Source organism: Trichophyton rubrum (assembly GCF_000151425.1).
Source record: "Trichophyton rubrum CBS 118892 genomic scaffold supercont2.1, whole genome shotgun sequence".
Lineage (NCBI taxonomy): Eukaryota > Fungi > Ascomycota > Eurotiomycetes > Onygenales > Arthrodermataceae > Trichophyton > Trichophyton rubrum.
The window spans coordinates 1730077-1756950 of record NW_003456428.1 but is presented as its reverse complement, the minus strand read 5'-3'; the positions used below and the strand labels follow the sequence as shown (position 1 = coordinate 1756950).

Genomic DNA, 26874 nt, shown 5'->3' with positions numbered 1-26874 from the left:
GTATATCGGGTTTCAATATAGCAGCAGAAGTGTGAGCCCGCCGGCTGGAGGTTCGAGCGGTCGTCGGCGATTCTCCGAAGAGCCGCCCCACTAAGCGCCACTAAAAAGCTTATCGATAAGCTCTTCCCGACGCTGCGTGCCGGACGAAGCGTCAAAATCGCGCTGCCGGCCAAACGGAGGCGCTGGATTCAAAAGCAGTGGGCAGCAGACTCCCGCGGAAAGTGGTAACGCCTGAAAAAGCTTTTCAGTCCATCTGACACGTAGGTTTTGTAGATGTTGGCCGGTTTCCCGAGCTAGCGGTAGTAGTACACATGACCAGAGAGAGGACTGAAGTCTCTTCTTGTTATTCCTTCATTATACTTAGCTGGGAGCTGCTTTGAAAGTGAGGTGCCAGCCAGGGCTACAGGAGGTACAGGTACAAGCGTCAATAGACAATTGATTGCAATATAGGTATTTTGTTATGATATCAGGGTTTGGAAACAAAACCGTCAGCTTCCTCGTCACGCCCAGATATGGTTTCAAGTTTCAATTCCGCACTTCTGTTCAAAGCTCCACCCGGCGTTCGACATTGACTATTCTACATAGTGCAAGTACGGAGTAGTTCATTTGCTTCGCCCGTTCTTTCGATTTCCCCTCACATCTTCTCGAATGTCGCCATCAGCGATCCTAGCGGGATGGTTAGCGAAGGAAGGAGAAAAAAGTGGACTGTAAGAGGCACAAACTTACCGATAAATGTGGTGACAAGTCTGGAGCGGACCTGGCAGATATCCTCAGGAACCAACCATATCGTGGCCCCCATCTTTCTGGCAATACTGATGGCAAGCTTTGCGTTAGCATAGCATTCCTCGTCTGTTCGTCCGGGGGTGACAAGGTCATAGTCGACATAGCTGCTCTTCATTCCGTTGAGGATATCGAGCAGGAAGATACCGGTGGCGATAGACTGGTCCTTGAAACTGCGGATGCTTGAGCTCTTTCCGCCCTTGCGAGACATGTCGTTGGCCCATCGAATCATTTCATTGTCGGTGATTTCACGCTTGCCTAGTCGCTCTGCGAGAGAGGACAGTGTGTTGGTAATGTCCTTTCTCATCAACTGCCAGACTAGGCCGAGAGTGAGGGTGCGTTGGCCATCCGTAATGTCAGCCCCCTGAATGCCCACGAGGGAGAAGCGGTTTTGTTTCCCGATCTCAATTACGTAGTTAGTGTTCTCCACTGCTTTGAACCGCATCAGCTCACCGCCCGACGCGGGAGGCTTGTTAACGTGCCGCCAATTAACGCTGTTCGGGATGACCTTGTCGTAAGCCTGGAGGATAATGGTTCCATCCCTTAGGTCGTTGAAGAGCGAGTTGACGGCGGGTTGGACGTCAAGAGAGTTCAGCCAGAGAGTAAATACACGAGCTTCACGCTCTCCTTCGGCGTCAAAGTCTTCCACCTCGAGCTTGTCCTCCTCTGTAATGGGCTCCAGTCCGGGATGAGTATTGAACAGATTGGCAACGAAGGCAAGGTTAAGCTTAGGGTTTCCGGCCACAAGCGAGGATGGTGTCAGGAACTTGCGGCATTCTAGCAAATCAGCGTTGTCTAAGACCTGTTCGGCACGCTGCAGCAGGTCACGGGTCTCGAGGGGCTTCCGTGAGCAGATATCAGGGGCCAGCTGGTTCAGCAGGATGGTATAGTTCTCTCCATCTTTGACATCAGTAGAGAAGTTTGATACTCTAGTGTATATGTTAGCTCCCATTCCTCTCCCTTGGGCAAGACAGTACTCACGTTCTGTGCCATTTGGCATTCTTAAGGTGATAGTTGAACCAGCGCAACAAGATCTGCTCAGGAGGCAGACGAAGGAACTCGTCCAATGTCTCGTCGTCTTCCAGTAATCTGTACAGCTCGGGGTGAAGCTTTATGTCAATCTTGCCGAGCAAACCACGACGAATAACCTGCCAGATAAGACCGAGAATAAGATGTTCTCGGACCTCAATGATATCTCCGCTTCCAATATTGACAACCGAACATCCAATGCCCTTTGCTGAGTTGATAACGATGTTATTGTTCTCAGTCATGTGAAACGCATTAAGCTGCTTTATTCGTATGCCTGGTCTGTTTAACACTCGCTCGTCAATGGTATCGGGCACACTGTCGTTGATAAGCTTTGCCAGCACCAAACCATCCTTGCACTTATCAAACATCTCAAAGGTGTCCGTTGGGAAGGGGAGCATGTGGCCGATATCCGGGTCACCTGCAAGCACGGCGTTGATGTGTCTGGTGAATTCGGTTCTCTCATCTTCGTTGATAGTGTGCGTGACGTTCGCAGACGAGCCCTGGACGTGGATCTTGCCGCTGATGCTTCCCTTGGAGGCATGTCCATGACCGCCGGAGACATGCGACGAGGGTTTGGAGGGAACGGGGGGTGCGGCACTGGCGGGTTGGCCACCGCTTCGCAGTTTTGCTATCAACTGTACACTGTCAGCATCCACTGTATTATCCGAACATATTTCCCCGTAAATATTCAGTCGAGATGTAGGAGTTTAATGGTCACTGACGTCAACGTAATCCTCGAACTCGACCCGGCGAGAGCTATCCAGTTCGACCTCCTTCAATGTCTGCCGGACAACATCGTACGGCAGTCTCTCTGAGGCCTGGGTCGCTTTGATCGTCTCAGCTTCGTCGAGGTAGCCCTTGTCGTCTACGTCTAGCTTGTGAAAGGCATCTTGGAGGGTAAAGATCTCGTTCTGCTGGAACTGCGGGTATTTCCTATTATACTCCCAGTCAGTTATATCTCCGGCCACAACGTCTTGATCTGAGCACTGCTGACCTTTGGAGCTTTATCACATTCATGGCGCCGTCTTCCTATCCTGCTTCTCTTTGGCAGCCGGATATTAAGTAGTTGTTGATGTTGTCGTTATATTGTTAAGGGATAACAGTTTAGTCGGAGGGGTAACTAAAACGGAGCAGCCTGGAAGGTTTGCGCTGGGAGGAGGATCACGGTCGACCGCTGGCTTATATAGATGCGCAGAAGCGAGCGCCCTTTTTGCACCAGCCACAGAGATACACGACCGCTCAAGGCTCCAGGATTCTTCTTCTTCCTCTTCTTCTTCCTTTTCCCTTTTGCTAACTTGGTCTTCTTCTTCTTCTTCTTCTGATGCAGCGTCACCACAGCGCCAACCACGGCTCCGCCCCGCTAAGCCGATGACTAAGCCGCATCGGCCTCTCTTGTGTTATTCAGTGGAAATCGATAGTTGATAAATGTCCGTCGGGAAGAAAAGCAGCGGAAGAGCATTGGAAAGAGGAAAGACGACAGAGAGACGATGGAGAAAGATAAACCGAGAGAGTACGGAGTATCCATTGTAAGATAAAGAGAAGCACGAGACACACAGAACACGCAGACAGAGAACAGAAAGAGAGCGAGAAAAAGACCCCCATATCACCGAGCGAACCCGCCTGATCTCGCCTCAGAAAAGACCACAGATTAAAAAAATACACTAGTCCATCATTTGCGCACATCGAGCATTTGTCCGCTTACTTCCCCTTGACCAAGTCCTGGACCAGGTTGAGCGTCTTTTCTGGTCCTCCCGGAGTGCGCAGAAGCACTTTTCCTTCCTTGTTGACGGCAAAGACACCGCGAACGGTGCCTTTGGGGGACTTCTTCAGGCCAAAAGCGCCGATGAGCGTGAAGGATGGATCACACAGAAGCGGGTAAGGCAGCTTCTGCTTGGTCTGGAACGTCGTGTTGGCCTTGGGAGAGTCGCCAGAGAGTCCGAAGATCGAGAGTCCAGTCGAGGTCAGGTTGGTGTAGTCGTCTCTAAAGGCGCATGCCTGTCTGGTGCCTATAATATTATCAACAAACCACTGTTAGATGGAGACTCGTCTCTTTGGCAATTGAGAAGAGAGCCGACTTACAGCCAGGAGTCGAGGCCTTGGGATAGGTAAACACGACAACCCCCTCTTTGCTCTCCTCCAACAGCTTTCTGAAGGATGTCTTTGTGCCGTCGTTGAGCTCGATCTCGGCCTCGAACTGGCTGAGGTCGAGGACGTCGCCTTCTTCAGGGACGCGGCCGGCAGCTTTCTCCTCAGCTTCTTCACCTTTGTCCTCTTTCTTTTCCTCGATTTCCTCTTCCTTCTTCTCTTCCTTCTTTTCCTCCGTCTTGTCGGCCTTCTCAGGCTCAGCAGGAGGAGCGGCGGCGGCGGCCTTCTTCTCCTTGGGCGCGGCCTTCTTGGGCTCAGCTTTGGCGCCGGCCTTGGATCCTCTCTTCGCCTTTGGCTCTGCCACTGGAGCAGGAGCCGGCGCCTTGCGTTTTCTCAGCTCAGGAGCCATCGTAGGTCTGTCTATCTGGTTGCTTTGCAGCGGATGAAGGGAGAATTTGGTGGAATGTGTAGCGAAGCCGGAGAAAGAAGAAGAGAAGAAGCACGCACGACTGGCAGCAGCAGAAGAAGACAAGGTCGCTAGCTCGTTTCTTCTTCGTCTGCTTCCTTTACCGCGTCCAGGCGCGAGCTCGCCTCCTATAATGCGTCTGTCTATCGCCTATCTATCGCGTAATTCTATCTCTGCTGCCGCTGTCCTGAGCCCAGCTTGCGCTCTCCAAAAGGCGCCCTCTCCAGCCGTCCAAGGAGCGCCCACCCTAGTAGACCGCCAACAGCAGCCATCGTAGAACCACCAGCAGACTCCCAGCCGAACCTCCCCAGCCCCGGCCGTCAATCTTGTAGTGCTGTTGCTCTAGTAATCACCCCATCTCTCGCTGTATATCAAATCCGCTTCTCCGTCTTGCTCGCCTGCCCCATTTCTCGTCTTGCGTTTGTTGTTTTTGACGTTCGAAGCCGGCTCGAGCTTGGCGTTTTTTGCGCTTCGACTCTCGTTTTGCTTGCTGGCTTCGGCTTCTCCAACGTCAAAGAGAAGAAGCAGACGAGAAGAACCACCGAAGAGCGACCAAGCCAGCGTCTTCGCTTTGATTCCGGTGAGTCCCACGCAGTCTATCACAGTGTACAGCCCTAATTGAGTGGTTACAGGAGATGAGAGCGTCCAAGATCCTCCAGAAGGCGTCGGCCGCCTCGCACGTCGTCCCCGTCAACCAGGTCCGTACATACTTATATCCCCATCTGCAACCGTCAAAGACTTCGTTTCCGCCTCATTCTACGACGAGTCTAACACGGTTTAGAAATACACTGTACAATCCTACGGCATATGGGAGAGAATCCGACGGGCTCTTGCCGTCGACCCTACTCGTTCGACCGGTGTCCCTCTGAACGCCCAATTCCGCAACCCGGCCCCGGGAGCCCTTGAGCCACAGACATACGACGACCCCGTCACTATTCCAGCAGCTGACCTCGCTGACAACCCATACTGGAAGCGAGATGTGCGAAGAGCCTACCCACAGGCCAGCGTGGTGAAACAGGCGGATGTCGTCGGACTCTTGACATACGGCAGCAAGGCCGAGCCCAAGGACAGTCTTCTTGCCGGTGAGGCGGGCTCGAAGCAGCTGGTGCAGACGCAGCAGACGGCTGAGGAGCGTGGATTGGCTGCGCATTTCGAGGAGAAGGCCAGCTCGGGAGCTGATGTCCTTGGACCAAGTGGGATGCCACCTCTCCCTGCTCACTTGAACGCTGGAAACACATATAGCCTTCCTTCAGATCAGGCCTATCCGTCAAAGTAAGTTGATATTCTCAGCTGTTGCATCACTCAGTTCCTTCATATACTAATCTAACCGTATAGATACCCATGCCGCACTTTTATCTAGAACTACGCAGCTAGGTCAATAGAATGGGCAGTTCATTGTTTTCTCTCTCTCTCTTCTTTCATTTCCGTCTGTAGAGTACTCTATTTGCATTCTCGACAATGTTTCTCTTTTGTCCTAACTGGTCTATTGGATATATATTGGCTTATAGTTGGGAAACATCTGCCACCTATACAGGCACCTCCCTACGTCAATTCCACATGTATAGAATAGCCATGTATGAACATATTTCTTCTATCTATTTTCTCTTCACCTTTGTCCATGGTACCTTATTTTTCCACAAAATCGGCATTGATGGTCGTATTATCAATATCATCCCTTGGCCATGATTTAAGGCAAGACATCCCACCAAACACAACGGCTGAAATCTATCAAACATTAAAGCTAACATCCAGTATCCCACAAGATCCTCGAGAGCTTCTGATATCCCATATCTTAACCCGTTTGGCCGTGCTGTTGGCTTACATGGGGGGCTTTAACTTTCCGCACAGAGAGGCGAGGATATTTTTCTCTAAAAAAAAAAATCATGAGAAAAAAAAATCTCCAAATTATCAACTGCAACAACCAAATAACCAATATCACCCTCGATAATAACCACCAAACTCACTAAAGCAGTTGCTAAATTCTTCTGTTCTCATGGGTGATATCGCCGAGCTGGCGTCTGCGCCAGTTCTAGACTCTCTCGTCCCACCCAGAGAGATTCAATGTGCAGGCACCAGCACCGTCTCTCTTGACGACATACTCAACCCGCCATTACAACTAAGAGAAGACCTAAGAAACGGCTGCGGCGGCCAAATATGGCCTGCAGGCGTCGTCTTGTCGAAGTACATGATTGAGAACCATACCGCTGGCCTCCAGGGCAAGACAATGTAGTAATCAATCCGTCCATCCCCTTTGATTTGATTGAAGTTTGATAGAGATAACTGAAAAAAAAAAAAAAAAAAAAAAAAAAAAAAAAAAAAAAAAAAAAAAAAAAAAAGTATTGAATATTAACCAAACCTCCCGGACAGAAACTAACATATGAATGACCATGGCTAGAATCGAATTAGGTAGCGGAAGTGGCCTTGTAGGCCTCGCTGTCGCCAAAGGATGTGCCGTCGATTCACCAATCTACATCACCGACCAAATGGCGATGTTCGAGCTCATGAAACAGAACATCGAACTAAACGGGCTTAACGGCTCGGTTCACGCTGCCTTGCTCGACTGGGGTGACGAAGGCGCTGTTCGTGCTTTACCCCGGGCCAAAGTGATTCTTGCAGCGGATTGTGTGTACTTTGAGCCAGCATTCCCATTACTGCTGCTGACTCTAGAGGCGCTGCTGGACGAAGAGGATGTAGTGTGTTATTTCTGCTTTAAGAAACGGCGTAAGGCCGATATGCGGTTTGTCAAGCAGATGAAGAAGAAATTTGATGTCGTGGAGGTGACGGAGGGAGTTGACCGGGACTTCTGTAAACAGGAGAGGATATTTTTGTATATTCTTAGACAACGAATGGAAAAGCCTTGAGAACGTTTGAATATTCAAAACCTTTGATTCTTTTATTTTCTAAACCTCTTCCAACGCCGACGGTATGCAGGTACAGGTGATTTTTATTTAATCTATTCACAGCTTAAGGTTCTCACGGCCCGTGGAGGCAGTGTCCTGGATTTTGTTCCCCTGGACGTCAGTCAAATTGCCTCCCTTGCCAATGACTTTGACGCCTCCCTTCTTCAAGTTCGAGACCAACTCTTTCTTCTGCGATGAAGCACTGTCAGGCTTGCTGGCAGCTGCTTGGGATTCTCTCTTTCTCTTCTTCTGTGCCTCACGGCGGCGACGATGTCGTAGCTTAGTCTCCTTGTCCAGTTCGTCCTTAGCCAACGATACACCACTCTTCAACTTGATCTCTCCGGCCATTCTGGTTTCACTTGGGTTATATATCTCATGAGGAGCCATGTTTCCAGACGCAATACCGGATTCACCACGGGTAGTTGGCTGAGCATCTTCCATAGTGATAGTATCAACATTAGATACCACATTAAGGTCAACCTGAGGCCTTTTGGGCTTGAAGTGCCAGTTTGATAGGGTGTCTAGCTGAGAGCTAATCTCCTCCCATAGCTGAATAACCTCGTTGTGCTCTTTCCGTAGCTTTTCAGCTCCCTTGTCGATGAATCCCGGGTCGGTGGCACGTAGATGGTCCTGCTCATATAGCTCCGCCAGACTATGCTGAGGTTTCGTCTCGTCCAGCTCAAACTTCCGCTTAGTGGTTCCGCCCTGTTCGCCAATAGCAAGTGGTCGACGACGGATAATATCATCAAACTCCTTAGTAATGATCCTGCGTTTGATGAGTGATTCGATATCGTTGCTGACCTCGGTCGTGATGATGGGCACTGGCTTGCCAACTCGCTCAAAGTCCAAATCTTCTTCGATTAGTGAGTTGATTGGTCTGGCATTGCTCTGAGCTTCTCCCATCAGCGTCCAGTCTTTCTTTGCGACATTGGCAGCTTCTAGCCGTCGTATCTCATCTGCGATCTGTGCTCGTCTTTTTTCATGGCTGGACATGTTTTTTGACTGTTCGCCTTCCATAGCATCGTCTTCCCCGCTCATTTCATCATCATCAAACAAATCTCGCCGTACGTTTGCCATTGCTCGATCAATGTCCGCATCTATATCTTCTTGAGTTTGCTTTGTCTGTTTTGATTTGGATTTCTTAGCATTCGGCGGAGGATCGAAGAAGTCTTCATATTTAGCGTTCCGGGGGTCATCTTTCAGACCCATATCACCATCTTCATCTTCATCTCCTTCTTCGAAATTGGCGTCGGGTATTTCCATATCAAGATCCAACTCGTCCTCGTCTATATCATCTTCATCTTCGTCATTTTCGACTTCGTCCACGGTTCTCTTGTCTGGTATATCTGGTAGTGCGAGGGGATCTGCATCCCAGTCTATATCCTCCTCGTCGCTGTCAGCATCGGTGTGCGGGCGCCTGGAATCCCGGTTTTCAAAGAAGGTTGACTGTTTGTTGAATTCTTCTAATGAGAAGAAGTCATCGTTCAGGCCATGGGGATCGATTTTCTTCTTTTTATCGGGACGCGGGGGCTCATCTCCGTCCAAAGTTCCGTCTTCTTTTTCTTCCTCCTCCTCATCCTCTTCTTTCTCTTCCTCTGGTAATGATTCACCATAGTCCTCGGCAAAATCGACTTCTTCCTCATCTTCCAAGTCTAGCATTTCTTCATTGTCTTCGTTGTCTTCGTCGTCCTCCATTTCCTCATCGTCTTCCACCTCGTCCAACATACTCTCGTCATCCTCGGGAAATTTCTGTTTGGAAGGTCTGGATAACGCTGTATTTCGTTCATTGAACCTGTCCAAGTCCCGGGAAGATATTGTCAACGCTGAATCCAGGATGCGCTTCGCTTGCTCCCATATCTGATTGTGGTTGAACCCGTTAACATGGAGCTGATGGACTTGGGGGACTGTGGTACGCTGCTTCCGTTTTTGTTCACGCTGCTCTTTTTTCAAGTCCTGTGTAAGAGAGTCAAGATATCCCTTTGCTGCAGCAACTGATCCAGAATATAGAACTGGGGAAGGCTTTAAAAAAGCTTCTGGATTGGACATTGGAAGGGCCGCCGTACTGGTAGCTGCATCATTCTGGGAAGACATTTCTAGCTGTATCTAAAGGGGGTAGCGGAAGATAGATAGTTTCGTTGTATCAATATCGAATTCGAGTCCAATGGCAGTTCCTCAATTCGTCTCTCTGGGTGCGATCCCACGCAACTTCACCTAACGCTTGAGATCCGGTATATTTTTCACAATACCCAGAAGTAGAGCGCAAGATGTAAGTGACAAATCCCCGTGCGCCTCAAAACCACTCTCTGCAACCTGCCATCCCTCGGGTCGAAATCTTCCTTATCCCGATGAAATTTGTCTCTGCATAAAAAATGTTCAAAGTCGAAGCTTCGATAAGTTTAAGTGGAGCCTCAATCACGTGAATGTTCATCGAAGAAGCAAAAGCCAAACAGAAGAAAAGAAAAGAAGAAGAAGAAGAAGAAAGTAAACAGTAAAGAGTAGAGATGGTGAGGAGCGAGGAAACGAGCAAGAGGGTGGTAAGAAGAGGAAAGGTAGCGGAGGGTGGGAGGTGAAGATAGGAGATTGTTATGGCTCCTGCTTCAACCAGGATCATCGTGTCTTTAACTAAGCCTTTAGCTAAGTGTTTACCTGGCTTTAACTAGATCTCTTAACTAAAGCTTTAACTGAGGCCGCCCAGTTTCAGCAGCCTTTAACGGAAGCTTTAACTAACTTGGATGGGTCTTTAACTGGAGCTTCAGCTGGCTTTAACTAAGACAAGGTCTCACGTGGCGCCCGCTATCGACTCCAGCGGCTGTAAGCTTCTCCAGCTTCACCTCTACCGCTACAACCTCAAAAGACTCATCTTTGAGTCTGGGACATCGGCCTACACATACACATCAACCATGCAGCTTCACAGCAGGGCGTGAAGCACCGTGACCTCTCGTCTCGCTCCGTCTCCCTCAATACGCAGATACCATCCTGCTCTGATGTCGAGCTCCGCCGTCTCCGAGATGGAGGACGGGGGTGGAAGCGCTCCTTTACTCCCATCGCAAACTGAAGCCCACCCCCAAGAGGACACTCGGCCTACAAGCAAAAAGGAACTAGCAGGCTGGTACTGCTATGGATGGGCAGCTGAAGTTTTCGTCGTGTGTGCCATGGGTACGTCGTTGCCCGCATAGCTACAGCTGCAGCCTACAGCTACTCTGAACATTCAGCAACTGGTTGACTGATGATATCTAACCGACGGCTGACAGGCTCCTTTCTTCCCCTTGCACTCGAACAAATGACTAGAGACCAAGGAGTGTTGGTCTCCGACAAGACTACTCCCTGTACTTCGACATGGAAGCACACCAATGCCACCGCTAACGCCACAACAGCTGTCTCTGCGCTTAATGCAGTGCCTGCGAGCAACCAGTGTCTGGTCTACGTCCTAGGATTTGAAGTCAACACCGCCAGCTTTGCCATGTATACCTTCTCAGCCAGCGTCTTGATCCAATCTCTCATCATTATATCCATTTCAGCAGCTGCAGATCATGGTGCCTACCGCAAGACTTTCCTGCTTATATTCGCTATAGTAGGATCTATTGCCATGATGCTCTTCTTCCCACTCTCCTCACGCTTATACATGCTGGCTGCCTTCCTAGCTGTTGTTGCCAATACCGGCTTTGGCGGATCCTTTGTACTCCTGAATTCCTTCCTACCGCTCCTTGTTCGTAACCATCCATCCATCCGAGGGTACAAGGCAGACGCGCCTGCTTACTCTGACTCTAGCCCAGAAGTCCATGGAGACTTGTCAGCATCCACAGAGCAACATTCTTCTCAGGGAGACACTACACAGAGTGCGCCGGCTGCGCCATCAGTCTCGGCAGCCTTAGAATTGTCATCCAAAATATCTTCCAACGGAATTGGAATTGGGTATACAGCTGCTGTACTGGTTCAGATTTGCTGTATCCTTCTGGTCCTAGCCACTAACTCTACGACTTTCTCTCTCCGGCTTGTCCTGTTCCTGATTGGACTCTGGTGGTTTATATTCACCATCCCAGCTGGCTTATGGCTGCGTCCTAGACCCGGCCCTCCGCTCCCGGAGCATGTCACAAGAAAGGACAGCAGCTGGCCATGGGTTGACTACGTCTTATTTGCATGGAAGTCCTTGGGCAGGACAGCCATGAGAGCTCGTCGATTAAAAGATGTTGTCTTATTTTTGGCCGCCTGGTTCTTACTATCCGATGGAATTGCAACTGTCAGTGGTACTGCAGTCTTATTTGCGAAGACTCAGCTTAAAATGGAACTAGCTGCTCTAGGTATGATTAACGTCATCACTATGATCTCAGGTGTCTGTGGTGCATTTTACTGGAGCTACGTCTCTCGCCTCATGGGACTTCGCCCTTCACAGACCATCATTGCCTGCATTTGTATATTTGAGATTATACCTCTATATGGTCTCCTAGGCTTCTTCCCTCCCATTCGAAGACTGGGTGTTCTCGGCCTCCAGCAACCCTGGGAAATGTACCCCCTTGGTGCCATTTACGGACTCGTCATAGGTGGCCTCTCTTCCTACTGCCGCAGTTTCTTCGGCGAACTTATCCCCCACGGCTTTGAGGCTTCGTTTTACGCACTTTACGCTATCACAGATAAAGGCTCAAGCTTCTTCGGTCCTGCCATCGTAGGAGCCATTACTGACCGATACGGAGAAATTCGTCCAGCGTTTTTCTTCCTAGCTCTGCTCGTCATAATACCATTGCCGCTTATGATGCTCGTGGATGCAGAGCGAGGGAAGCGAGACGCCGATTTGCTCGTTAAGGAGTTAGAAGGGTCCCCTGATAGCGATGTTTATGAAGGGCAGGCTCACGATACTGCAGCGGAGAGAAGAGAATAGTTGAAATAGACTTAAGTTTCGGATTCGTTGAAATACATAAATCATATTGTTAGAACAGACCCCTGGGAAGGATTCCATGTCCGCATAATCTATCAGCACAGCCGCCCTAGAGACACTGATTTTATAGCACCCCCTTTCGGCTTAATTATTAATTAACCACCAATACATTTTTTTGTTCCTGGAGGTAGGAGTGGACTTCGAATTGCCATTTTAAGCGGGGACATAAGCTCATGGAGTCGCAACTTTTCATAGCAATCGGCACTGGTAAGAACTTTTAAGGGGCCCCCAAGCGAAGAAGCAGAATACCTCTGTATGGGAATTCGAGCTCGAAAGATATGCCGTATGGCATTATCTCCAAGGACATGGCGTAGGCGATGCCTCACTTGCATCGCTTTTCCACAATATTTGGGCCATGTTCGTCATATTCCTTCTTCGAAATCCACATCTGATGGAATGTTCCCAGACTGGCCACAATACTTCCACCTATCCAGGAACCAAACTTTCTCTCTGCAGTGTTTCCAGGAGCAGATATTCTAACTCTCGGACTAGGGTACATATTTGTGAGCTCATAGTTCAACCGATCAGTGAAGCCGTAAAGCAAACTGCCTGCTCCAGTAACCACTACATTCGCAAGTAGAGTTGGCCTAATGTCAACATCAACTTGGTTGAGGGCAATCCGGACCAATTCTGGTATTGTCTGGTTGGCTGTTGGTGAAGGGAACTCGGAATCTGGATCAGGCAAAGCAGCCTTAGCGTCAAATAGGCTCTCAGCAACACGATATCTTTCAGGGCCGAAAAGCTGATTAAAGCCGTCTGGGAATTCAAATGAACGCATTGGAATGGCTTTTGCTAGCTCCTCGTTGGAGGTGCCATTGGGGCCTTGGGCGGATAGGGCACCAGGCCCTGGCCAAACCTGCACTACACACTCTTTGAACTCTGAAAGTGTTCGGTCCTCTATCAGCCGGCGGTATGAAGGGCCTGGGAGTTTGTTCTCGGGTAGATCCTTGTATACCGCTTGAGCGGGTTGGCCAGCATCGACTGCAGCCTTGGAAGAAATTAGGTAATGGGGTGTCAAGTTAACTGGCGGTGTACTTGATTTGAGAAGGGCTCGGATCTGAGATGAGACGAAGTCACCGGCAAGTTGGGAATGCTGTACTCCGCGCTTGAGAACCAAGCCATCATGGACCGGGGTCACGGAGATATTACTGGCACCAACATCAACTACCAGCGCGGTAGCTTTTCCAGCGGCAAAACTATACATACCCGTCAGTTTACCATAGAGCGATAGAGAATTGGGCAAAGAAGTGTACGAACCTGGCTAATGGCCCATTCCTAGAGAGGTAAAAGGCTGGTGTCCCCCAATTTTCCATTGCGATTTCAATCGTCTTTTCTCTTGCCTTTGTCGGGTTCCATCCAGGCTCAGTCATCAGCAGCGGGCTATCAGCCAGTGGTTTTTCTTCTGCCGCTACCCCTTCCATCTCCGCAGGTAAATCTTCGGGGTTCGGATCATTTAGCCCATTGTTCATTGGGTTTTCAGGTTTTCGGCTCGTCAATCGTGAGGTGAATGAATACTCCCACAGCTTTTCAGCCATCTCCCAGTCTTCCACAATTCCATCTCTGTTGATTGGGTTGTGAACGGAGATGCCTGGGCGCGGAGAGACAAAGATGTTGTCGCCGTAAACGTATTTTTCTTGCGCATCCGTAGAGTACTTTCCATAGTGCGTAGGAATGACGGATTTTGGAGTGTCTTCGCCGGCGAATCCAGCACGCGTCGAAGCGTATCCTGGATCTAGAATTATCGCAGATACCTCATCTAGCAATCAGAAGCCTTAGTATCTTATGGAATAAGTAAAAGCAAGCCGAGTTGACTGAGGTGCCTCTTACCTCCGCCATACTCTGCCGCCGCGGGCGGGGCAGAAGAATTCATCTCGAGGGTATAGACGTCAAAAGTGAGCACAAATCTGTCAGTGAATAATTTTTATGACTATATCGGGGCAACCGAAAGGAATTTAAAGAGTGACGGAGCTGTCTCGCGTGTAATTGATGCCCGGCTGCTCGTTGTCGCGATCTTCAATTTGATACAGGTGATGATTAGGTAATGAAATCTTGGCATATATCACGTGATTAAACCTTGACTCTTTACTTCGACGACAACAGAAGAAAAAGCAGCAAAATGCTTCATTGTCGTCGCAATTTATATTATTGTTTGTTGGCTAAACAAGATGAGGGCGGCGCCAGGCGCATCCGAAGTATCAAAGCTAAGAGCTGTTCGGAGTATAGCAGTAGGATCCATCCTCCCGAAAATTCTTAGACACAGCTATGGCCTCCAAAGCCAAGACCACCTTCGATCTAAGCTGTGACCATTCAGGACTGTCCAAGATAGACTGGATATGCCCCAGGACCATCGACTCGCCACAGTGACCATACTGGTGCAGATCACAGTAGCCTATTGAGACAGTAAGATTATCCCCGAGGTTTAGGGAGCATATCTGCACGACTGCCCTGCCTCATATCAGTTACTGAGACCCACAGATTGCCTAGCAATCACCCCGTGGAAGATACATTATTTGATGTACGGGGGCTTGCATGTAGTGTGTGAATATTACTTGATGGGATTTACAGAAGGAAAGGATACCACTCTGTTGAATTCGATGCAATCAGCAGGTAAAGGAGAACGAAACGAGTAAGCTAGGTAAGAATATATGCTTTGACAGCAGTTAGCGATAGCAGATCGTGACATCGCGTTTCGAGCTAAATCGACAATGGTAGGAAGTTGAGACATCAAGTTGAAGCCCAACTTCCTGCTTCACTTCAAGCTCATGACAGAAATCGCCTAATAATATACATCATAACCCCTGATCCCAGAAACTCTGGCTAAATCTGGATGGACGAGCGTAAAATATTTCAGTTAAGGGTTAAAGCAGGAACTTCATATCTAATTTAGCGATGGAACAGAGCTGCTTGCTTGAAACGTCCAATTTGATATGCACAGTTTCTAAGTATATATGTAGAATGTAATTGTATTTACATGGAGGGAAACGATAGGTCCCAAGAGGCGTGAAAGGTAGACTGGCAATCCAGCAGTCATGATTAAAATCGCCTCATGGAGTAAAAGAATGATAAAATATATGTACCGCTTCAACTTCTTGCTCCAAAACGAACGACTGGAAGGAATCGTTTAGCAGCCAACGTAGATAGCTATATTCAACGTTAGTCAGGATCTATAAGCATCGGTAGAATTGGATTGAGCCTACCGTTGGCGAAGAGAGCGTAGCTGTCAGCGTTCTGGACGGCCTTCTCAGCAGAGAGGGCGGTGGCACGCTCATATCCGTAGCCGTTGTCCTCGCAGAATGGCTCCTGGACAGCAGGGTTGTGGGTGAGCTCATGGAGGGTGGTGGTAGCCTGGTCCTGAGCGTGGCACTCGTTGCTGAGTGGTGGGAGATCGCTGTAGTAGATTGGGCAGTTGAAGACCTCGTTCTGGGATGGGAGAGTGTAGGCGAGGACACCTTCCTCGCAGCCACCCATGGTGTCGGAGCAGTGGTAGGTAGTGCCACCACCGGTGGTGGAGCTAGACTCCTGAGCAACGGCCTGGAAGCGGCTCTGAACGGTCTGCATGTACTGAGGGTCCTTGAAGTACTCCATGTACTTGTCCTGGTTCTGGCTGACGGCCTGGGCAGACATGCTGGAGAGCTGAGCAGAGGCCTTGAGGGCAGCAGTCAAAGCCTGGAGCTCCTGGCTGTTGCCGCAGGACTGCATGTCGATGCTGGTGCGCTTAGTGATTCTAGAGCGAGGTCCACGCTTGACAATGCCAAAGGCGTTCTCGACAGAGGCGGCCTTCTCGCCGTCGATCGTCATATGGAGCTCGTTGGAGTGGTACTTAGCAGCACCGGTGATTTCGGTGCCGTTCTCCTCTGCAATTGGGACCATTCCCTCAGCCTTGAGGGTGAACTTGCCGCCACGGGAAAGGTCGTGGGTTCTGGCAATGTCAAAGGAGTGCTCAACGGTTCCCTTTGGTGGGAGGGAGATGAAGTAGCTTGGCTTGAGGTCCTTCTCCTTGTATGTTGGCATCATTCCGGTGAACTGGATCTCCTTACCATCTATGAAAATGTTAGCAGTCAATTCCCGGTGGAGTCTTCGGTATTATCACTTACCCTCGGACTCAATGGAGACCTTGCGGGTTGGGTTGGAGTCCATGATGGTATGGAATTTCAGGAGGTTCAAAGCACGGTTGCCATTGTTGGTGATGGTGGCCTTGACCATGGAGTTACCGGTAGCGCTGAGCTTGACATCGATCATGGACTGGCTGACTGGGACACCACGGGGAATGGAGAAGCCAAGGGCTGGAGCAGCAAGAGAGCTGAGGGCGGCGAGAGCAACGATGACTTGCATGTTGACTGAATTGGAGAAGAAAATAATCGGTAAAAAAGTATGGACAAGAACGGTAGTGATTCAAAAAAGAAAATAAAAAGAAAGGTAGAAGATTCACTGGGAATCTATGGGCTGATTGAGAGTTGATTTTTTCTCTTCTGTCCGAGAATGTTTCCATCTTGAAGGGCTGACAAGCAGGCTTATATATCTTCTGGACGGGAAGAGATCCGCCCCTTTCACGGTATGAAAACCATAGCATATGACATCTCTGTTCTCTCTCCCCGAGCAAGTCCACATATCAGGCCCCTGTGCAATCAGAGGAAAGGTTACATCAGCTAACCATCCACCAACCCAACCGGAGGTCCGTTTCAAACCAGTAGCAAAGTGTAGGAATGGGACATTGCGTATGTACAGCAGGGACTGACTCGGACTGGGGTACCATAGCCTGACCAGGGATATCATTTGCCATGACTGCAGGCAGAGCGGAGGCCCCCATTCTGCAACTTGATTCTCGACGCCCCCGGTCATACCATTTAGGCCAGGGGACAGAGCGGGTAGAGAGGATACCTGAATTGAAACCAAGCATTGTTTCGTGGGCTCCTTGAAAGCTTGAGGCCGCTCCCCATGGCGGACTAAAGAAGCACAACTGGCTCGGCAAAGCTTGAGTCCACCGGCCAGAAAGCCCACCCGCGTATATAGAGTTGTTTCGATCCATGGGCGACGTCTCCCCGCGAGTAGTAAAAGACCCGTTGAAAAGGTTCCAAACGGGAAAAGGGCCGAGAGAGAGAGAGAGAGAATGTGTGTGTGTGTAAGGCTCCCGGGGGTATGCGCTTGGGATCGTCAGAGGCATAAAGAGTGTGTGTGGTATAAGGTCGCTCTCCATCCGCATTTGCTCGGTCTCTCCACGATGGATGCTGTAATTTGGTTGATCACCACGACAGAAGAGCAGGAAAAGAGCCCGCATAGCAAAAGGCCCGAGTTGGTCTCATGCGGCAGCTCTTCTTCCCTGGCCCAGCAGGGATGTCTCTTCAGGGATACGGCCAGTCGACACCAGCGTTGACCCGAGGCACGTCCGTCTGCTGTTTCAAGACGTGGCTGATCAGCTCCTATCAAATTCCCCGTTGTTCTGGAGTCGCGAAGGGACGGGACAGACAGGCGACGGCCCAATCACCATCGCCAACCAGCTTCTATCGAGAGATTCTTTGATGTCTGGTTCATGGTCAGACCGGGTGGAGGCGAGTGTTCGCTTCTCTCCTTTTTAGCTACTCCGTGAGTTAAGTTAGCTAATTAGTTAACGGCCGACTCTTTTCGAGATGATGAGACGCCGGTCGATGACTCGCTTGAAGGAAGACACTGCGAGAAAGAGAGCCGGCGAGGTGGCATTATCATTGACGGGGTCGGGGATGCTCTCCAGAGGGAGATGAGAACCGCAGATTCTTGCTCAGAATGGCCGTCTCTTCCATGCGCTATCCTGGAGACGAGGCCAATTCGATTGGATATGGGACGGCACAGCTAATATGAGCGGATGAAGGCGATCGACCAGGCCACTCCGCATTTCTAGACCAGCCAGGCTGAGACCATGAGACCATTGTAGTCCATGAAGATATCTAGCAGCCATGCCAGGGGTGCTGTCTACAGGAGGCGTCGACTCGTTCGGCATCAACAGACGGACCTGCACGCAAGAGACGCTCGTTGGCCATGCGCTCTGCACACCATCAGCGCCTGTCATGTTCGAGGTAGCATTGACAGCAGCGATTGTCACTCGCTAAGCCTCGGGATTAGCCATACGGTTTTTATGTTACGAGAGTCTGATGATATGTGATGTGTTTGGATCTGCAACTCCAATGACGAGGGAAGACGAAATGATAATCGCCGTTCATACTATCCAAGGAAGCTCGAAATTTTTCCCGGAGTGAGCCGACTAGCAGAGTCCGTCCCCGAAGATGATCGAGACGGAGTTACTTTATATAACTACGGAGTACATTCGGACGCTTTCCCATGCTGTCATTCTCCCTGATGTGTGTGTGTTGGAGGGGGGATGCATCCTGTTCTTCTAAAAATATATGAACAACTCCCCTCCCGGCTCCTCCGAATAGTTCTTCACTGACGTCTATCCTCTCCCTTTCTAGGGGTTACGGGATTCCTGCATTCCTGCATTCCTGGTCAACGTAGGGTCTGCAGGATAATTAGATATGGAGGGTGTTTGTCGAGCACGCACTTAGATGCCTTTCTGGGTCATGTCACCGGTCAATCAGCCTGTGAAGTGACGTTTACGGGCCTTTTAGGGATGTAATTATTCTTGCTTGATATCATCGTAGATATCAGCCCTCGAATTTAAGCCCGGGAGTTGTCTTTAGTTAGACACGACGCCCTGTGACTCCGTGATAAAACTAACTCATGGCGAGCGGTCGAAACTATTCGATCTCTGCGTCAAACCCCTTAACCAGTTTTGTCGGCTGTACGGGAAAGAAATTATTCTCATCGCTGTGTCTGAGGCCCTGATGCCAATATCTTGACTGTCTCACTGACTCGAGATGGGGATGATTTTTTTTTTTTTTTTTTTTTTTTTTTTTTTTTTTTTTTTTTTTTTTTTTTTTTTGACGCTGATGACGACGACCAAATATGACTGGCCTTGGGTGCATACATAACTGGCCAGGACAGGGATCAAGGGGCTTCAAGTCAAACTCCGGAGTTTTATTTCCTCTTCGCTTCGGCGCCGCCAATTCCACTACTAACTGTGTCGAATCACCACCACCCCAACTCGCACAAACTCGGTCTGTTGATCATTAAGGAAGAAAGGCACACTCCGTTAACTCAAAAGAGATAACTGTCTGTACATCCTAAAACAGTATGACCAGCCTGGTAATCTTCGACTTCGACGGGACGCTGGTCGACACCCATGAGTCGATTGAACAATCTATCAAACTCACCTTCGAGGCTTTACTTCCGGCCCATGTCCCGCTTCGGTCAGACATCCACTCTCTGATCTCCCGTGGGACAGGCCTGTCAGACACATTCCGGTCTCTACATCCCAATATCGAAGCCTACACGGCAGTAGCGGATGAATGGACAGCCAAGTATCGAGAGGTTTATGCCACTCACGGCCAAAAACTCATAAAAGCCTTCCCAGGAGCCCAGAAACTGCTACAAACCCTCAAAGAATCCGGCATACCGATGTCCATTGTTAGCAATAAGGGAGTTGGTGCTGTGAAGACGGCGCTGGAACGGAACGGTATGGGGGGATACGTGCCCGAGGATTTGATAATAGGGGATAGCACTCCTGGAGCAAAGAAGAAGCCTGACCCGGCTAATTTTACGGATATACTGATACCCACGCTCAAGAGCCGGTATGGGATTACCGACCTCGATGTTGGTAAAGTGCTAGTTATCGGGGATACGGCGGCGGATATCCAGTTTGCAAAGAACATCGGCTGCCGCGTGTGCTGGTGCCAGTACGGGTTTGGAGATCAGGCCGTGTGCCAGAAGATGGGTCCCGATATGGTCGTTGGCTCTCTGGATGAAGTAGCGTCATATGTTCGTTCATCGGTATAGGATTGCTTAGTCTATATGGGGAAAAGATAGGGGGGCTACTAACTAAAGATGGGTGCAGGGGCAGACGTATGCTATAGAACGGTGTTTTATAGAAGCTGACGATGCGACGTTGAAAGCAAAATCAATAACATTTATGGGCGCCCCTTTAAATATACACTAAGACAAGCCCCATACGCTAATTGATGAAGAATGAAAACCAAAGAAAGGGGTCGTAATTGTGGTTAGGGTTACACTGAAGATGGAGTCGTTAATGAGGTATAGGGGAGATAAACGAGATGATGAGGAAGCCACTCCAAATGACTACGAATGCGAGACAAATTCAAGTTCGCTCTGGTTTCTTTGCAATAGCAAATGAACTAGACAGAAGACGGGTTAATATAACGAGCGCTTCATGAGGGGCTAGGAGACGGAGATGAACATACAAGTGGGAATATATATGCATCTTATTAGACCTGACCTCCTCAGTCACATTATTGAGGAGCTTCCAGAGGTCATCGGCACTCCAGCCGCCAACGCGAGTGAACAGCGACGTGCTATAGGACTCCATCGCATGGCCCAGGAACTGTGCCATGAAATAGCGGCCCCTCATCTTCAGCTTCTTGTCCTTGGGCCAGGTTCCCAGGGGCATGACTTTTTCCATCTCCTCGACTTCGATGAACCCTCCATCTCGAAGCCAGCCGGCAAAAAATGGGAATACATCAAATTCACGCCCGCAGGAGTGGGAGATGCGATCAAATTCGTTCTATCAGAGAGGTTAATTAAAAAGGTCAACGGATATAATGACAAAGAAAAAGACATACAAGCCAATGTCTAGTCTTCGAATCTTCGGGGAATGTATCATCATCACAACAAAAGTGAGCACGAGCTTCTGATACTTCTATCCGGCCACCAGGTTTTAGTCGTCTAAGCAGTCGAGTTAGAACTGACAAAGGCTGGACGGATGTGACTCTTCTTACTTGTAACATTGCCCCATTAGCCGTGGCCAGTCTAATACACTTCCCCCAAGCGTACGGATGTGGATGAAATCAAATGAGGACTCGGGGAAAGTCCAGTCCTGCTCGGCATCGTCCATCATGAATTCAACATTGTCGGGTCGCCTGCGGATAGACATCAGCCCTTATGCTCCGGAAGCCGGGAGGGTATTTAAAGGGGTTCCGTCTTCAACTCACCAACTCGGTTGGATGGGAGATATATCCGTCCCAATAACCTGGGCTGAAGGGTATAACTCTGCCACTGAACTCAGGGTTAGACTTGATAGACTACCCCCTTATTCAACCCGGTCAGGTAGATGAAGGTGACGGGACTTGACTTGCTTTCGATGGCCCATATCCCTGTCCCTGTGCCAATGTCGAGTATGCGTTCAGGATTGTCGAGTTTGGTAAAACACAGCTCGCCATCGAGGGTTAACCGGAAGATTTGGTGAAGAAAATCTAGACGTTCCTGTTCCCTTTCATCGTTCGGGAGGAACTGAAGGTATCCCAATAAGAGCGTTTGACTAGTCAGCGATGATCTAGTCATGTAACTATATCCAGCCAGGGACATCATGTATGGAACGCCAGTTGACATGGGAATAACGCACGTATTGATCTACACAGTAGCCTTGATAGCGCCGTCCGTTCTCATAGACGAAGTTTGGGATCGTGGAAACGACTGAAGCGAAGTCAGTGGCGACTGTTGACGTTTGTTCAGCATTGGCGTCTGCCTCGATGGTCGACTGGGAGCATCCGTCTGATCGACCGTCTGCCTCAGCCGCCATTTCAAGTTATGTAAAATGATGCTTAAATAACGGTGAACAGCTTGCTAAATAAGCGAGATGAAGCTTTCTCTTCTAGAATAACTAGAGGAGACAGGAAAAGGAAGGAAAAAGTAACTTCAGGAGCAAGCAGACCAGGGAAGAGGAAAGCGAAGTAGGGGGGAAATAAGTTATATGGAGTCAAGCGAGGATGATCGGGCAGTGTTATTATATCTGCCTCTTTATTCAGTGACACACATACAGACAACTGTCTGATATGAACCATCGCAAGCAGCAGCGGCGGCGGCAGCGGCAGGACGCAAGGTGCATCAAAGGACAGCAACGCCACCAGGAGCCATATCATGCGGGTTTGTTGCTCGCAGCACGCAGCCTCCCAAGCCGTCTCTCTGCATTTTGCAAGGGGGCCAACCGATGGGTCCAGACGAGTGCATGAAGAGCGCATCTTGAAATTGTCTTTGGTCTTTTCTCGCCGGTGGACGAGCCAATTATTAAGCGTTTCCCTGCCCACAGCGTCGGGTCGACCCTTTGGGCCCTTTTCCACGGTCCCGGGACGCAGCCGCAGGATGGCTGGTTGTGAACATGGCGATCGACTCTGGCGCAGCGCAGGCGAGTCCAGCACATCGACAACACCGAGCAGAAGGGGATGCTGGCCTCAGGAGTCGCCCGTTCGATGACGAGTTAACCATCCAGTTGGCCTGCAGCCAGACTGAGTTCTTCTCGGGCCGGGCCGAAGTTGCCTGCTAGCTAGTTAGACGGCGGGAGTTTAGTTATGGACGCTAGGGAGTTGACATGACACAATGATAGGCGTGGCTGCAGTTGAAAGGCCTTGCCACGTCAAGTCTGGTGTTCATATATCGACGGGGATGTACGTATCAAGTGGAAGCCGTTTTTATGCAGCTGGTCATCCGTCATGGGGCTGTCGAGCTGATTCGTATGGTTGTATGGGGTGATGTATGGAGTATGGAGAATATATCAAGTATTCTGATATATGTAGCAGTGAAGTCACCAGCTGCGTAACCAAGAGGAGCCCTGGAAATAAGTAGAATGTCAAGATTAATTGCAACTAAAGCTGATCTTCCGTAAGAACATCCTAGCAATATGTGCGCATCAAAGCACGGTTTTAACCAGAGTAATAACAATTCAAAAGCTATGCTGTCCATGCAATGCAACCAAGCACCAGAAAGAGTCCAATAGTAGGCTAAGAAGAGAATATTAATATTTCACACTCTAGCACATCGTACAGCCAGCTTGTGTACCGTTGCCAAACCCGACCCAGGGTGGAGCAATGGAAACAAAAAGTAGACGGTTTCGTTATTATACACAGGAGAATGTTTAAGATATACTCTGGTAGGGAGCAACTAGGGTTCCGAGGAATATAAAGTCGAAAAGGGTGACAATGGCGAAAGAAAACCCGGAGGAAGGCCTCTTTATTTACTGGTCCCTCCCCAGCGTATCCAACTTGACCAACTCGAGTTCGAGGAGTTAGGGTTGGCTGTTTCGCCCCCTTGAGGTTCTGTAGGCAGGGCGGGCGTAGCAGGTGCTGTCTGGGCTGTGTTTAGATCGGATATTTGTTGTGACTGGGTGTGTGGTTCGGTGTCTGAGCTGGTGGTCGTTATGGCATCTGGGCCATCGAAGAGCCAGCTCCGGGCCTTATAAAACATGGTCTGCTTCTTCGCTTCATCCCGCATCCGCTTCTCCTCGTCCGCAGCCTTTTCTTTCCGTAGCAGCTCGATCTGTTGTGCGGTCGCAGTTCCGGAAACATATGCCTTTCTAGCATCTAAGAGACTCTCCAATTCCTTTTCGATAAATAGTTCCCGCTGCCGCCGGTTGTGCAAGATCAACGATGCCATTGAATAAATGGTCAAAACTCCAGCGATTCCTGAATACACATAGCAGGTCAGTATATCAGTCTATCAAGCAGGCCATTTCCCCAGTGCGAGGACAATGACAAGAGATCAGCTTATCCATACCAGAGGCAGCAATAAGCGAGTAAACCGCCCCCCTGTGAAAACGATCCGCCCACGTCCTTCCGCTATTTACTATCTTATCCATTGGAGAAAACGACTGTGCAATGCGATTGGCGCGAGCCTGGGCCCGTAGCCGCTCAACCTTCTCTCTGGGAGTCTCTTGTGTTCCCTGGCCGGGAGATGGTTGTGACGGCTGCGAGGACCTGACCTTCAGACCAGACCATTTCGACGACGAAGCGGGGGAAGACATCGAGGATTTCGAGTAAGCGTAGGGTCCGGTGCAGTGAACCGAGTTGCGTCACTCGCTGACCGGGACATCTTTTTGTCTGCTACGTAATTGCTAACTGTTCGACGTTTGCAGCAGATATGTTCGATGCTTCACAGACGGTCCGTCTTCCCTATGGTTCTCGTCAAGCAAATCGAAAGATCGGGAATCGCGAGGAATTAGCAGACGTAGCAAGCCTCATGCTACAGCACAGCCCACATTCGACCGTGACAAATGAAATATAGGGACTTTCAGCATAGAAAAGCTGGTCTCAACAGCAAAAAGTCGCAGCTTTTGGTTGTTTTTTGTTCTTTTTTTTTTTTTTTTCGATTTTTTTCCTTTTCGAGGTTTGGATATTATGTAAGCGAGTAACACGTTCTGCCATCCTTCGCCGCTTTTTGTACAGCGGACTAACTAGACCATCAGTCCTAATTGGATAAATTTTATTACTCTGAATATTAAGAGCTACTATTGGACAAAACAAAAACTTTAGTTATTAAGTTTCCTTCCATGCATTTTCATTGGCTTACTTAAGCACCTTTTTACTCAAAGGCACTTCCCCTTTCCAGCCTCTTTCTTACCCCTGAAGCCTCTGCACGCACCTCCGGAGCTATCTGCTCTAGAGGCCTCTTTTACTTAGACTTCCTCTTAGCTCTACTTAGGTACGATGGTAAAGTATTTATTATAAGAAGGGCCTTTATTATAACTGGCTAAGTGGAATTATCTCGGACAAGTTGAATACGAGTTTTGACTGGATAGCTCATTTAGTCCGCTAATGTTGATAACACGTAGAAGAAGATAATTTTGGATAAAAATGGAAGGAAATATCAAGGGTGATAAAGATGAAGGTTGATTATACTTGAGTTGCAGCTTTCCCCATACCTGGCTATGTGGCTAAGCCTTAGTATAGGTCAAGATCTAGTCGATTCCGCATATCAACTTGCTACGATTAAATTGTACCAGCTGCTTCGCTCCGCAACTATCCCTGACATCCTCAATAGACTAATTTGTTATCCCCTTCGAATCAGTGTACTCCTGCGGTGGAATTAATAAGGATACGAGGGACCAGTTGGAGAACTGCGGGAAATCGATAACACGCTGAAGGTGGTGTGATCCGGCGTATCCAGCTAGCCGGCGGCCTTCCTTTGCGCCAGCCAACAACATTTAAACCCGCCATCCTGGCTGTGTCCGGGCCTGTCACTGCAACTCACCCGCCCTGTGTACCCATTACGCTCCTTACGTTTCTCGGGCTTTTCGAAACAGACAGCATCACACTCCTTTTGCATTTCCCGAGCAAAATCGGTTTAATTGATTGCGTTGCCACGGCGCAGAGAAACAATTCGTTAAAAGAAAAGAGAGAAAAAAAAAATCTCACAGATCCGCCCCCTAGAATACGACAATAAATTCTTCTGAAGAGCCTTTAAAGGGCACAAAACACGTCACAGCAACCCGTCTACAAACAATCCTACCGCAGATTAACCATGGATGTGGCTCTCGATCTCCTGGATCCCCTGGTCCTCGATAAAGCGTACGCCTACTTCGTCCCGGCCGACGGCACCGCATCCTCACAGCCAGTGTCAGCATGGCCGCGAGACAGCATCCTCCGACAATGCATCTCGATCTTGGTAATCACACAGCTCGGTGCTTCGCTACTATATTGGATCTTTAGCTCGTTTTCATACTACTTCATCTTCGACCGGCGGCTCGAATACCATCCGCGCTTCCTCAAGAACCAGGTCCGACAGGAGATAGTGTCTTCGATGATGGCCATACCTTGGATCAACATCTTCACACTCCCCTTTTTCCTGGCCGAAGTGCGCGGAAAGAGCCTCTTGTATACTAGAGTAGACGACTATGGATGGGCGTGGATGGGTATCTCGGTTGTGCTGTTCATGATCTGGAACGACTTCTTGATCTACTGGATTCACAGACTCGAGCACCACCCCAGCGTCTACAAATACATCCACAAACCACATCACAAATGGATCAGTATGGCTCCCTACATGATGTAGATGTGCACGGGGTAGATTTGACTAACATTGGTTGACTAGTGCCGACTCCATGGGCTGCTCTCGCCTTCCACCCTCTCGACGGATACGTTCAGTCGCTGCCATACCAGTAAGTTACCACCATTGCCCAACCAACCAGGCCCAATTATTATCTGTTTCTCTAACAATTTTACTTTAGTGTCTTCGTTTTTGTCTGCCCCGTGCAAAAGTACCTCTATATGACCATGTTCATTCTGGTACAGATCTGGACAATCTTCATCCACGACGGCGACATGATATCTGGCCATTGGCTCGAAAAATACATCAACAGCCCCGCCCACCACACCCTCCACCATCTCTACTTCACCGTCAACTACGGCCAGTACTTTACTTGGGCAGACAGCTACTTTGACTCCCACCGAGCACCACGCCCCGAACTTGATCCCCTCCACGATGCGCTGCGGGTCATGCGCGAAAAGGGGCTCGTAGATGAGAAGGGCAACCCCATCCCCGCGAAGGACAAGAAGAAGGAGTAAAATATTTTTCATCAACTGGGGTAGAGCTCCCTTTTTCACCTTCGATAAACGGACGGTTGCTTCTTGATAATATAGAATATGTAATTTATGTCACTTAATTTACCCTGACTGGCCATGAAATATGCTGCCTAGCAGGTTTGTATGAGCTCGCCTCTTAAATATCAACTAATATCACATACATTATCTTTATCTGCTGTTCTTTAACCGCCTTTCTGTTCGTTTTGATATGCTGGGGTTGAACTCTCATCGTCACGTCACCCGCGGGCCGAGACTTCCAGCTCGGCGTTAAGCTCGAAATTTTTTTTTTCTACC

General features: G+C 49.3%; 12 protein-coding genes across 14 annotated transcripts; 4 read left to right on the top strand and 8 right to left on the bottom strand.

The window, feature by feature from the left end:
• Nucleotides 1-634: 634 nt before the first annotated feature.
• On the bottom strand, nt 635-2826 carry TERG_00680 (uncharacterized protein; the record flags this gene model as incomplete). The annotated part of the gene is made up of 5 exons (XM_003238644.1): nt 635-666; nt 727-1709; nt 1762-2444; nt 2532-2742; nt 2804-2826. The coding sequence occupies 5 exons, from the start codon at nt 2824-2826 to the stop codon at nt 635-637; spliced, it is 1932 nt and encodes a 643-aa protein (XP_003238692.1).
• A 681-nt stretch (nt 2827-3507) lies between these two features.
• TERG_00679 (thioredoxin peroxidase DOT5) lies at nt 3508-4303 on the bottom strand (the record flags this gene model as incomplete). The annotated part of the gene is made up of 2 exons (XM_003238643.1): nt 3508-3815; nt 3889-4303. 2 exons carry the CDS (start codon nt 4301-4303, stop codon nt 3508-3510), a joined length of 723 nt encoding a protein of 240 aa, XP_003238691.1.
• A 557-nt stretch (nt 4304-4860) lies between these two features.
• On the top strand, nt 4861-6207 carry TERG_00678 (uncharacterized protein). Of its 3 annotated transcripts, XM_047749157.1 has the most exons (4): nt 4861-4940; nt 4993-5058; nt 5142-5632; nt 5696-6207. In XM_047749157.1, exons 2-4 carry the CDS (start codon nt 4996-4998, stop codon nt 5718-5720), a joined length of 579 nt encoding a protein of 192 aa, XP_047605197.1. In that variant the 5' UTR covers nt 4861-4940; nt 4993-4995; the 3' UTR covers nt 5721-6207. The 3 variants fall into 3 exon arrangements, with proteins under 3 accessions (XP_047605197.1, XP_047605198.1, XP_003238690.1); XM_047749158.1 differs by having other exon boundaries at nt 5142-6207; XM_003238642.2 differs by having other exon boundaries at nt 4861-5058.
• Nucleotides 6208-6353: 146 nt separating this feature from the next.
• On the top strand, nt 6354-7221 carry TERG_00677 (uncharacterized protein; the record flags this gene model as incomplete). Its single annotated transcript, XM_003238641.1, has 2 exons — nt 6354-6586; nt 6756-7221. The coding sequence occupies 2 exons, from the start codon at nt 6354-6356 to the stop codon at nt 7219-7221; spliced, it is 699 nt and encodes a 232-aa protein (XP_003238689.1).
• A 96-nt stretch (nt 7222-7317) lies between these two features.
• TERG_00676 (rRNA-processing protein MPP10) lies at nt 7318-9351 on the bottom strand (the record flags this gene model as incomplete). Its single annotated transcript, XM_003238640.1, has 1 exon — nt 7318-9351. One exon carries the CDS (start codon nt 9349-9351, stop codon nt 7318-7320), a length of 2034 nt encoding a protein of 677 aa, XP_003238688.1.
• An 893-nt stretch (nt 9352-10244) lies between these two features.
• On the top strand, nt 10245-12133 carry TERG_00675 (uncharacterized protein; the record flags this gene model as incomplete). Its single annotated transcript, XM_003238639.1, has 2 exons — nt 10245-10416; nt 10512-12133. The coding sequence occupies 2 exons, from the start codon at nt 10245-10247 to the stop codon at nt 12131-12133; spliced, it is 1794 nt and encodes a 597-aa protein (XP_003238687.1).
• A 379-nt stretch (nt 12134-12512) lies between these two features.
• Nucleotides 12513-14060, bottom strand: TERG_00674 (uncharacterized protein; the record flags this gene model as incomplete). Its single annotated transcript, XM_003238638.1, has 3 exons — nt 12513-13386; nt 13448-13946; nt 14018-14060. The coding sequence occupies 3 exons, from the start codon at nt 14058-14060 to the stop codon at nt 12513-12515; spliced, it is 1416 nt and encodes a 471-aa protein (XP_003238686.1).
• A 1283-nt stretch (nt 14061-15343) lies between these two features.
• TERG_00673 (uncharacterized protein) lies at nt 15344-16522 on the bottom strand (the record flags this gene model as incomplete). Its single annotated transcript, XM_003238637.1, has 2 exons — nt 15344-16230; nt 16285-16522. 2 exons carry the CDS (start codon nt 16520-16522, stop codon nt 15344-15346), a joined length of 1125 nt encoding a protein of 374 aa, XP_003238685.1.
• A 3077-nt stretch (nt 16523-19599) lies between these two features.
• TERG_11611 (uncharacterized protein) lies at nt 19600-19929 on the bottom strand (the record flags this gene model as incomplete). Its single annotated transcript, XM_047750698.1, has 1 exon — nt 19600-19929. One exon carries the CDS (start codon nt 19927-19929, stop codon nt 19600-19602), a length of 330 nt encoding a protein of 109 aa, XP_047605196.1.
• Nucleotides 19930-20372: 443 nt separating this feature from the next.
• TERG_00671 (uncharacterized protein) lies at nt 20373-21809 on the bottom strand (the record flags this gene model as incomplete). The annotated part of the gene is made up of 7 exons (XM_047747632.1): nt 20373-20409; nt 20476-20795; nt 20854-20956; nt 21010-21150; nt 21223-21260; nt 21314-21520; nt 21633-21809. 7 exons carry the CDS (start codon nt 21807-21809, stop codon nt 20373-20375), a joined length of 1023 nt encoding a protein of 340 aa, XP_047603594.1.
• A 794-nt stretch (nt 21810-22603) lies between these two features.
• TERG_00670 (uncharacterized protein) lies at nt 22604-24023 on the bottom strand (the record flags this gene model as incomplete). The annotated part of the gene is made up of 2 exons (XM_003238634.2): nt 22604-23685; nt 23777-24023. The coding sequence occupies 2 exons, from the start codon at nt 24021-24023 to the stop codon at nt 23234-23236; spliced, it is 699 nt and encodes a 232-aa protein (XP_003238682.1). The 3' UTR covers nt 22604-23233.
• Nucleotides 24024-25519: 1496 nt separating this feature from the next.
• Nucleotides 25520-26562, top strand: TERG_00669 (uncharacterized protein; the record flags this gene model as incomplete). The annotated part of the gene is made up of 3 exons (XM_003238633.1): nt 25520-26027; nt 26090-26156; nt 26226-26562. 3 exons carry the CDS (start codon nt 25520-25522, stop codon nt 26560-26562), a joined length of 912 nt encoding a protein of 303 aa, XP_003238681.1.
• Between the last annotated feature and the right edge of the window lie 312 nt (nt 26563-26874).